Source organism: Lampris incognitus, chromosome 1 (genome assembly GCF_029633865.1).
Source record: "Lampris incognitus isolate fLamInc1 chromosome 1, fLamInc1.hap2, whole genome shotgun sequence".
Lineage (NCBI taxonomy): Eukaryota > Metazoa > Chordata > Actinopteri > Lampriformes > Lampridae > Lampris > Lampris incognitus.
This window is the reverse complement of record NC_079211.1, coordinates 48,265,185-48,275,753: the sequence shown is the minus strand read 5'-3', so window position 1 is coordinate 48,275,753 and position 10,569 is coordinate 48,265,185. Positions and strand designations below refer to the sequence as shown.

At 43.9% G+C, this 10,569-nt stretch overlaps 2 protein-coding genes across 3 annotated transcripts in view; both read left to right on the top strand.

Moving 5' to 3' along the window:
* Positions 1-9,483, top strand: part of LOC130121048 (cyclic nucleotide-gated cation channel-like) — a 10,437-nt gene extending 954 nt beyond the window's left edge. The window contains exons 2-9 of the mRNA XM_056289888.1: positions 267-458; positions 583-693; positions 1,728-1,834; positions 2,314-2,801; positions 4,703-4,981; positions 6,799-6,897; positions 7,530-7,907; positions 9,301-9,483. Coding sequence (XP_056145863.1) covers positions 267-458; positions 583-693; positions 1,728-1,834; positions 2,314-2,801; positions 4,703-4,981; positions 6,799-6,897; positions 7,530-7,907; positions 9,301-9,483 — 1,837 coding nt within the window. The remainder of the gene's footprint in view (positions 1-266; positions 459-582; positions 694-1,727; positions 1,835-2,313; positions 2,802-4,702; positions 4,982-6,798; positions 6,898-7,529; positions 7,908-9,300) is intronic.
* Positions 9,484-10,221: 738 nt separating this feature from the next.
* Positions 10,222-10,569, top strand: part of LOC130125474 (calnexin-like) — a 4,283-nt gene continuing 3,935 nt past the window's right edge. The window contains exons 1-2 of one of the 2 annotated variants that reach the window (XM_056295058.1): positions 10,222-10,262; positions 10,355-10,507. The gene's annotated coding sequence lies outside the window, so the exon portion shown is untranslated. The remainder of the gene's footprint in view (positions 10,263-10,354; positions 10,508-10,569) is intronic. The other variant, XM_056295055.1, reaches the window with a different exon arrangement.

The window sequence follows — 10,569 nt, the reverse complement described above, 5'->3', positions numbered from 1 at the left end:
CCTCTCTCTCTCAATCCCTCCCCCTCATCTCTCTCTCTCTATCTATCCATCCATCCCTCCCCCCCTCCCTCTTTTTCTATCTATCTATCTATCTATCTATCTATCTATCTATCTATCTATCTATCTATCTATCTATCTATCTATCTATCTATCTATCTATCTATCTATCTATCTATCTATCTATCTATCTATCTATCTATCTATCTGTCTATCTGTCTATCTGTCTGTCTGTCTGTCTGTCTGTCTATCTATCTGTCTGTCTTTAGGTTGGTCAGTATGGTCATGACGCTGAGAGAGTGGGCCCATAAGAGTTTGGTTGAAGAGAACGAGCGGCCGGATTCCTTCCTCGAACGTTTCAGAGGCCCCGCGCCCATGGACCTACAAGCCCCGCCCAGCAGGTTTAGCCACACCCACACCGACTCTGACACGGACGCCGATGGCAGACGTGCCAGGCACACGTAAGAAACATACATGCACATGCTCATATAACTTCTTATGAACATTCACCAACAGAGACTGGCACACTTCTCTCTCATTTCTTCTTCCTCCTCTCGCCCTCTATTTCCATCCCTTTTCTCCAAGAAAGAGGAGGTGTAATGTATTGGTCTTATCTCCATCTGATGACACCTACTACCACTGGCTGATGGTGATCGGTGCTGCTGTTCTGTATAACTGGAGCCTCCTTGTCGTCAGGTGAGGAACTTCTGCTGTCGCCATTACTAACGTCCCCACTTCGGCAGAGCTTCTACAGCTACAGGTAATAAACACAATAATTAGCTTAATTGTGATTTATTTACAACTTATCACGCTGTGTTTTGAGTTATCCCCGTGTTACTTCCGACTTGGGCGTCCCTACAGACACAATTGGCCGTGTCTGCGAGTGGGAAGCCGGATGTGGGTATGTGTCCTGGTCGCTGCACTAGCACCTCCTCTGGTCGGTCGGGGGCGCCTGTTTGGGGGGGGGGGGCTGGGGGGAATAGCATGATCCTCCCACGCGCTATGTCCCCCCTGGTGAAACTCCCCACTGTCAGGTGAAAAGAAGCGGCTGGCGACTCCACATGTATTGGTGGAGGCATGTGGTAGTCTGCAGCCCTCCCCGGGTCGACAGAGGGGGGTAATTGGCCAAGTAAAATTGGGGAGAAAAGGGGAGAAAAAAAGAGAGAAAGAAGTCAGTTGTGACACTGAACACATTTCTCCTCCACCACATGTCTCCTCCGATACATGCGGAGTCGCCAGCCGCTTCTTTTCACTTTACAGTGAGGAGTTTCGCCAGGGGGACGTAGCACGTGGGAGGATCACGCTATTGCAGCGACCAGGACACACACCTTCCCACCCGCAGACACGGCCAATGTGTCTGTAGGGACGCCCGACCAAGCCAGAGGTAACGCAGGGATTCGAACCGGCGATCCCCGTGTTGGTTGGCAACGGAATAGACCGCTACGCCACCTGGACACAATTCAATTCATTCTTTGAGTACATCCCCAGTCTTTTTCTTCTTCACCTATGAGGGGTTGGACGCAGCATTGCCAGCCAGAACCCTTGGGTTGGTCCTGTTAGAGGTTCTACAGCGTTATGAACCAGTGCTGTGAAGTGAGCTGCCGTCCTTGTGAAAACTCACTGGTTTTCGGTTGACAGAGCTGCTAAAGGGTACATCCCACACCACCTTTCTGTCATCGGATGTGAGGATTTTTAAACGTCTACGTGGGCGTTTATCTTTGTGTCCACAGGGCCTGTTTTGATGAGCTCCAGACCAAAAGTGTGTTAGTGTGGCTGATATTGGACTATCTTTGCGATGGGGTCTATGTGCTCGATATGGCTGTTCGCCTACGCACAGGTAATTTGATACTACAAGAAAATTCACATCCTGGATAGGGTAGGTTCTCCTCCATTTTAATACTTTCCATTTAAACAAATAAACCAACAATAGATATAATCTGCAAAATTTGACGTTCCAATACTGTGTATGATAATGCTTTTTGTATGTCATGATGTATGCTTGGTCAAGTATCTTGGACCAGGACTTGACTAAAACCAGAAGGACCTGCTTTAGAGCCATTCGGTGTTAAGCTGAACATTAAAGTTCAGGACTACTGTTTCACATGTTGAGGCTTCTTGGACCAGGACTTGACTAAAACCAGAAGGACCTGCTTTAGAGCCATCTGGTGTTAAGCTGAACACTAAAGTTCATGATTACTGTTTCACATGTTGAGGCTTCTTGGACCAGGACTTGACTAAAACCAGAAGGACCTGCTTTAGAGCCATCCGGTGTTAAGCTGAACACTAAAGTTCATGATTACTGTTTCACATGTTGAGGCTTCTTGGACCAGGGCTTGATGGTGAAAGATGTGCGCCGCCTGAGAACAACCTACCTCCGCACCGTCCAGTGCAAACTGGACGTCTGCTCCATCCTCCCCACCGACCTCCTGTACCTCACAGTGGGTATTTCCTACACACCTCTTCTTCGATTCAACCGACTGCTTCGCCTCCCGCGGCTCTTCGAATTTTTTGAACGCACGGAAACCCGCACGGGCTACCCCAACACTTTCCGCATCTGTAAACTGGTGCTGTACATCCTGGTGATCATCCACTGGAACGCCTGTGGTTATTACAGCTTCTCGAAGGTCCTGGGGCTCGGCTCTGACTCCTGGGTATACCCGAACGCCTCTGACCCAGAGTTCGGCTCGCTCACCAGAAGTTATATATACTGTCTGTATTGGTCGACCCTGACCTTGACGACCATCGGAGAAACCCCACCGCCTGTTAGAGACGAGGAGTTTTTGTTCCTGGTGTTTGACTTCCTGGTGAGTTATCTTCATCAGTATTCTCAACTTTGGTGATGTACTCCTACTCTGATTACATTTCTTCAGCTCTACGGACACGGCCTATCACCTGGCTGAGGCAAGGTTCAGTCACTTAAATGACGAACTAAAGCCCGGAGGGAAGATCCGGTGGGTTGTGTGTGTAGCTCCTTTGAACGCAAGTACTAAATTAGCAGGCCTGTCACTCAGGTCCATCCCCCTTTTTAGGCAAAGCTTACCCATCCTATAATCCTCCCTTTACAGGGCTTCTAAAAGCAGTTCACAACACAGATTGTCTGTATTTTTAGTTTCCCCGTGCAGTCCACAGCCTCGGAAGTCCAAAGTGCCTTTCTTCCTGGCTTCTTAAATACATAGGTATGGAGGCTAGGTGTTTCTGGTTGACGAGCTGGGGCCACTCTTGATTCTCCACACGTCCAAACCAAAGCCCCCCCTACCAGAGCCAGTGAAGACTGGTTGTACTGGGCAGCTCCCAGGTGTGACTGTGTGGAACTGTGTAAATGTGCAGTAGGGCGTTGCTGTGAAAGAGCACACATAATCCCCATACTACCTTATTTACCCTGGGTAAATAAAAAAAAATACATTGACCCTCCGTTTGACCAAAAACACTTGGGCAATATCTCTGCTCCTTCTTGGAGGATACATAATTTAACGTCATTGTAAGGGATGGGTAATTTACCCTGTAATTTTTTGTGGCCCCCCCTTTTTTTCCCCCCAATTGTATCCGGCCAATTACCTCACCGTTCTGAGCTGTCCTGGTCGTTGCTCCACCCCCTCTGCCGATCCAGGGAGGGCTGCAGACTACCACATCTCTCCTCCGATACATGTGGAGTCACCAGCTGCTTCTTTTCACCTGACAGTGAGGAGTTTCACCAGGGGGACATAGCACATGGGAGGATCACGCTATTCCCCCCAGTTCCACCCCCCCAAACAGGTGCCCCGACCGACCAAAGGAGGCGCTAGTCTAGCGACCAGGACACATACCCATACTAAATTGCCCCTAGGTGTGAATGTGTGGGCCCTGTGATGGCCTGGTGGCCATTCCAGAGTGTCTCCCCGCCTGCTGTCCAATGAGTGCTGGGATAGGCTCCAGCATCCCGTGACCCCGATTGGGATAAGCGGCTTGGACAATTGATGGATGGATGGGATGCCTGACCAAGCCGAAGGCAACACAGGGATTCGAACTGGCGATCCTCGTGTTGGTAGGCCAGAACTCTTCTTGTTCTGACTGCATGTCTCCAAAACCAACCTTATACTCAGCCCATGACCTGATAGGTAGGCAGACACACAAACAGATTAATTCTTCATAGACAGCCATATAAATATCAAACACACACACACACACACACACACACACACACACACACACACACACACACACACACACACAATGAACACACATAATGAAAGCATTATCCTTACAAGCGCTACTACTGTCTCTGTCATACAGCAGCCTGACATTAAATGAACACCTATGTGCATGAGCCTAGATTTTGGCCTGAAAATAATCTAGGAATGGTTTGATCCACTCCTGTGTTATGTTATGTTATACGTCTGGAGAATGTGGCTTCATATTTGGCACCAGCAACGAGTTAATATTTTTTCATCTAAAGAATATTTATAAGATCCCAGAAGCCGCTGAGCAATTTCCACTTTTGCAGGTTGAGATAGTGATCTTTGCTTCAACAGTGGGAAAAGTGAGTCAAGATATTCAACATAAACCTGAGGAGAGATGTCTTTATTCTTATAGTATTATGACCGAAATGATGTAATGTAATTGTTATCGTTATAGATAACAATAATATTACAAACTTGATGTAATCATTCTCTGTCGGATGATATCATCTGTCATTGTAACAACCAGAATTCTTACATGTTTTATCTAGGTTGGTGTTCTGATTTTTGCTTCCATCGTGGGGAACGTTGGAGCCATGATTTCCAATATGAATGCCACAAGAGCTGCTTTCCAGAGCCGCGTGGATGCGTTGAAACACTACATGCACTTCAGACATGTCAGTAAAGAGCTGGAGCAGCGGGTCATTCGCTGGTTTGACTACCTCTGGAGTAACCAGAAAGCTGTCGATGAACAGGAGGTACTGAAGAGCCTGCCCAATAAGCTGAGAGTGGAGATTGCCATTAATGTTCATCTGGAGACACTGAAGAAGGTAAACACTCCTTCACATGACCCCTTAAACTCAGCTCCAGCCCCTGAACAGATAAGAGTCCCGTACTGTCTTTCTCGAACCCAGGCTTAGAGATTGGCATGCGTGTTCACCTGGAAATACTCAAGAAGGCACAAATCTGTCAGTATTTCTGATGAATAGATCGCCAACTACATGTCTGTGGTACAGTGACGGGAAACTCTGTTATACAACGTAAATCGGGGGTCTTACTGTCCAGAGATTCCCTTCTGATCATGTGATGTAGTCATAGATTGTAAAACCCTTATATAACCTTGACTATTAGAACTTCTAAACCACCAAGGCCTATTTATATGTAGTGTATTCAGGGGGTAGCCAGGAACTGCCACAGTCGGGATTGCGAACCCGGGTCTCCCGCACCATGGGCGACTATGTCTACTAGTCGACTCAAGGGACTGGTTAACGTAGTCGCCCATGGTGCAGCAGACCCGGGTTCTTGTCCTGGCTGCGGCGGTTCTCGGCTGCCCCCCCACCCTGAATTCACTACGTATAGTAGTCGTAGTAGTAGTTACTACTAGTAGTAGTTTGGCAACAGGCATGGGTACAAGTCCATGAACACTGGGAGGGCATCCAGCGCTCTACCTCTGCCCCCGTCCATAGGGTTGGTGGTGGTGTCAGGAAGGGCATCTGACATAAAATTTTGCCAAATCAGTATGCGGATTGACAAGACCATACGCATCGGTCGAGGCCCGGGTTAACAGGCTGCCATTGGTGCTGTGCCCTCACAGGGTACCGATGGAAACTATAGAATCCGCTTTGGCAACCCCTGAGAAACAGGGAACAAGCTGAAAGAAGAAGAAGATGAAGAAGTAGTAGTAGTAGTAGTAGTAGGAGTGGTAGTAGTAGTAGTAGTAGGAGTGGTAGTAGTAGTAGTAGGAGTGGTAGTAGTAGTAGTAGTAGTAGTAGCAGTAGATAAGCAGATTTCGAGCAGACTGACAAAACACTCATAACTCTTAATGTCTAAGGCTTGTTGCCTCACAACTTCTTCACCTTTATTTCCCAATAACCATACGTGTCTCCCTAATCTGTAAAGCCCTTAAACTCACCTCTGTAATGCCCTTAAACTCACTTCTTAACTTGTCTAGTCAACTGACTAGACAACATAGGAACAAGTTGTCAGGGTATTACTTTAACTTCTGAACTATTAAGAGATCACACACAGTTTCACCAATTGTTTTCCATGACTTCTACATAGCTTTGACCAAAACAAACCACAGAAAACACGTGTTTAACACTGTAAATGATGTGAAACCCCGTCTATATTTCAGATACTGTACATGGGACACTCTGCTCTCACCAACCTTTTCAAGCCATAGTTTGTACTTGTGTATTTGAAGCCACCGATTGTTGAAACTACACTTGCCTGGCATAGCATCAACAAGACTGATAGGAGAGCTAGCCAGCAGAGGCACATTTAAACATACTGTTTCATGCACACACACACACACAAGGGAAATTCTAAAGCCCTGCTACAATAATTCTACACACTGGCTTTTGTTTTTGAATATGACGATCGGTTGTCTATTTTTTTCTTTTTTTAAAAATTGGACTTAAACAGAGCTGAAGCTGCAGCCAGAGTCCCTTGACTTTTCCAAAACTTTTTCAGAATTGTAATTTTCCAAAACTTTTTTAGGGCCTAAAAGTTGTGTTTTCAAACTTGCTGACCGTATGAACCCTGACGGACACAGTCTGACCTATGACCCTGGTCAAAGCAGAGGTGGTAAACATGGATCCTTGTCTCCTAACTGTGACGATGACTCGTTGTGTGTTTGTGTATGTAGGTGCGTATATTCCAGGACTGCGAGGCAGGCCTATTGGTGGAGCTGGTGTTGAAGCTTCGACCCCAAGTCTTCAGTCCTGGAGACTACATCTGTAGAAAGGCCAGTATGACTATTCCTCCTACTGCAGTTGTTAGAGCTACAGCGTTATCAATTTGCCTACCTTTGTGCTGCTTCTAATACTACAACGAAAACTACCATGACTACCTAGCATAGGTAGAGATGGCAGGTCTGTAAATAGGCCATTATTGCTACACAAGCACTCATAATCACTTGTAGCTGCTACTTTTAATTCTACTGCTTACTTAATGACAATTGCATTCTTCCATTCTGTAGCTGATGGAAAGTCAGTGTGATTTTATTTTGTTTTAGATTTAAACATTGTATTTCTAAATGACTGTGACAAATGCTCATTTATGCAGATGACATGTCAAATGATTACTCAAAGTTCAATCAGTGCCAAATAAATTGCAAATGATAGCCATAACCAGCTTGTAATGTGGGTCTCCAGTTGTGGTGATTACATCTGTGAAAGGTGAACATTGCTACTGCTACAAAAAAATTACTGTTGCTGCAAATAATGCTATCAACAAATACTATCACTACACACTCTGTCCAGAACACTATATATGAGTTGTCGTCCTCTGTAGTTGTGGTGTCAGTAGACTGGTAAATTGTGATAATATATTATATTATTGTTAGGGTGACACATGTTTCATCATGTTGTTCACCAGGGAGACGTGGGAAAGGAGATGTACATCATTAAAGATGGCCGCTTGGCTGTGGTGGGGGATGACGGGGTCAGCCAGTTAGCAGTTCTGACTGCGGGAAGTTGCTTTGGAGAGATCAGCATCTTGAACATCAAGGGCAGCAAGATGGGGAACCGGCGCACAGCAAATATCCGCAGCCTGGGATACTCAGACCTATTCTGCCTCTCTAAACAAGACCTCATGGAGGCGCTGCAGGAGTTCCCCCATGCCAGAGCTCAGCTGGAGCAAAGGGGACGGGACATTTTGCAGAAGGAGGGCCTCCTAGAAGAAATGAGTGTGTCTGCTGGAGAGGAGGTTGAGGAGAAGGTGGCAAGACTCGAATCTAGTCTGGACCGTATGCAGGTGAAACATCACTACTACTACTGCTACTACTAATATCACTACCACCACCACTACCTTACCACTACTAATACCTCTGCTACTACCAGTATTACAACCACTACAATGCTGTAACTGCATAATGATAAAAAGTAGTGAGGGTGGTAATAATCTTTAAGATTTGATTTACTGTAGTAATAACAATTGTAATGACATCATTATTATTTTTCTTAGCGTAATGATAATGATAATAATAAAGAAAAATATAATGATAATAATAAAGACAAGATAATGATATTAGTAATGATAATGATAAAGATAATAATATAAATAAAGATAAAGATAATGATGATGATAATGATAAAGATAATGACAGCCCATCAATCAAAGGTTCTAGGTTTGGGCTGTCACTTTAGATTCGAATATCAAAATTAAAAATTGAATATGCATACTAACAAATGTGTTGAAAATGAACGAAGAGATTCAATATCTAATTTAAGTAAGTAAGTAAATAAATATGTAAGTCAGTGAATAACGGGAATGCTGAAAATGTGGCCAAAATTACAAAAACTCAAATCACCCAGCTGAGTCAGGAAATAGTCAAGTCAAGTCAAATGTATTTATATAGCACATTTAAAACAACCACAGTTGAACCAAAGTGCTGCACAAGCTTAAAATACAATATAAAATAAGTGACACATATGAATATAAAAATATTTGTAAAGAAGACATAATAAAATAAAGAATATAAAATGTAAACAATAAAACACAAGAGTAAAAGTATATTTCCACAATAAAATCACGCTAAAATAAAATCAAATAGAAAGCTAGTTAGTGTGATTGTCGAGTTTTTTGAAACTGAGGGCAACGACAATGGCAATGTCTTCACTAGCTGTAAGGATTTTACATCAAACTAAGCTAGTCCTTCTGTGTATTGCTAGCATGCATACTGATGAAAACTTAAAAGGTATTTTTAACATTTGTGAGCTATTTTTTATTTTTATTATTATTTATATATATTTATTATATATTATCTATTATATTTATTATTTATATTTATACATGTATTATTATCATTTTTATTTTTTACAAGTTTATTGAAAGTACTACTTATTGTTAATAATAATAATAATAATAATAATAATAAAAAACAATACCAGTAGTGATAGGAGCCCTGGGACTTGTACAAAAAGGGATGGAGAAATACATCCAACGGATCCCGGGTATCATCAAAATACAAGAACTACAGAACATTGCACTACTTGGAACATGTCATATCCTAAGAAAGGCACTATCCATCAAATAGACTTCTACCTCATTCTAGCCCAAGGAATGGGCACGGAAATTATGTTGTATTATGGCATGAAGTTAAAGGAAATTTGTATAATAATAATAATAATAATAATATTGCCTTTAGACCTGTCTGGCCCGTCTGCAGAGCGAGTTCAACTCCTCCCAGCTACGGATAAAACAGCGTCTAACAGTCCTGGAGCACATCGCCACACCCATCATGGGCAGCGGTTTCCTGTCGGATGCTGATGGCAACGAGAGCATCCCTGGAGCCGAGGGAAAGCACAGCGAAATTAACATCCACCTTTGATGGATGTGCTTTGGAGAACCTTCTTTCCCAGATCTACTGTAGTTTTCATTCCTTACATGAAAAATATAGAAGAAAGGAAAAAAAAACCCTCTCATTTGCTTCACATCAATTTACTACGTCACCAGGATTTCCATCTCTTCCCACATTGTTTCTTGGTGTACAGCTTCGCCATGCCGTAGCAAAGCAATGGCAATAGAAGTACAATAGTGTTTCTGCCTGCAATTTGTCTGCATAATGTTAGCTGTTTGTCCGCACCAGTGGCGCCCCCAGAATTTTTTCATAGGGGTGGCCAAATGGGGCCACTGAAAACCTTGGGGTGGCACACCAAAAAGCACTTCCTATATGACATAATTTATGGAGTCGAGGAGTTGATTCCATCGATTCTCATATTTTAAACCAGAGTCGGAGTCGATTCCAAAAACTTGAGAGTCGTGCACCCCTATAGCGAGCTAGAAACAGAAGCTGCTCAGCTGCTGTCAGAGGCAGACTGTGCACGAGGGAGGGAGTGTGACGCGTTGATGGACGATCAAAAGCAGCTGGCTGCCTGGCTATGCATTTGTTATTTTCTTTGACATGAATTATTATGAAAAATATACATTATTGCTTTAAATGAACAGAACAGCACCTAATGTAAAATATCAGACAGAAAGCATATTATGCATAATTAGAAGCATATTTTGCATGTGCGACTCGTGGCTGGGGGGGGCAGCAGGAGGGGGGGCAGGGACAGTATCAGGGTGGCCGTGGCCACCCCTGGCCACCCCTTGGGGGCACCACTGGTCAGTACCCATTTGAATGTTTAATCTTTTCATCTCCTTTATTAAAAAACTACGCAGAACTCAATTTGTCTTGCGTTATAATATAACCACAGCCAAAGCTTGACTGCAGCACACCGTCCAGCTCCGCTCTAGACAGAGTCCCATTGTACAACGCGAGCAAAGTCCAACATGACACAGAGCACAGCTTTCAGGAAGTAAAGGTTAAAAAAAACTACCTCAAGAACACTGAAGATATTCCTGTGTTGGTAAGTTAGAAACGCTCTCTTACTTACCATTACTGTTATTTTATTCCTCCTCTTTTTCCGTT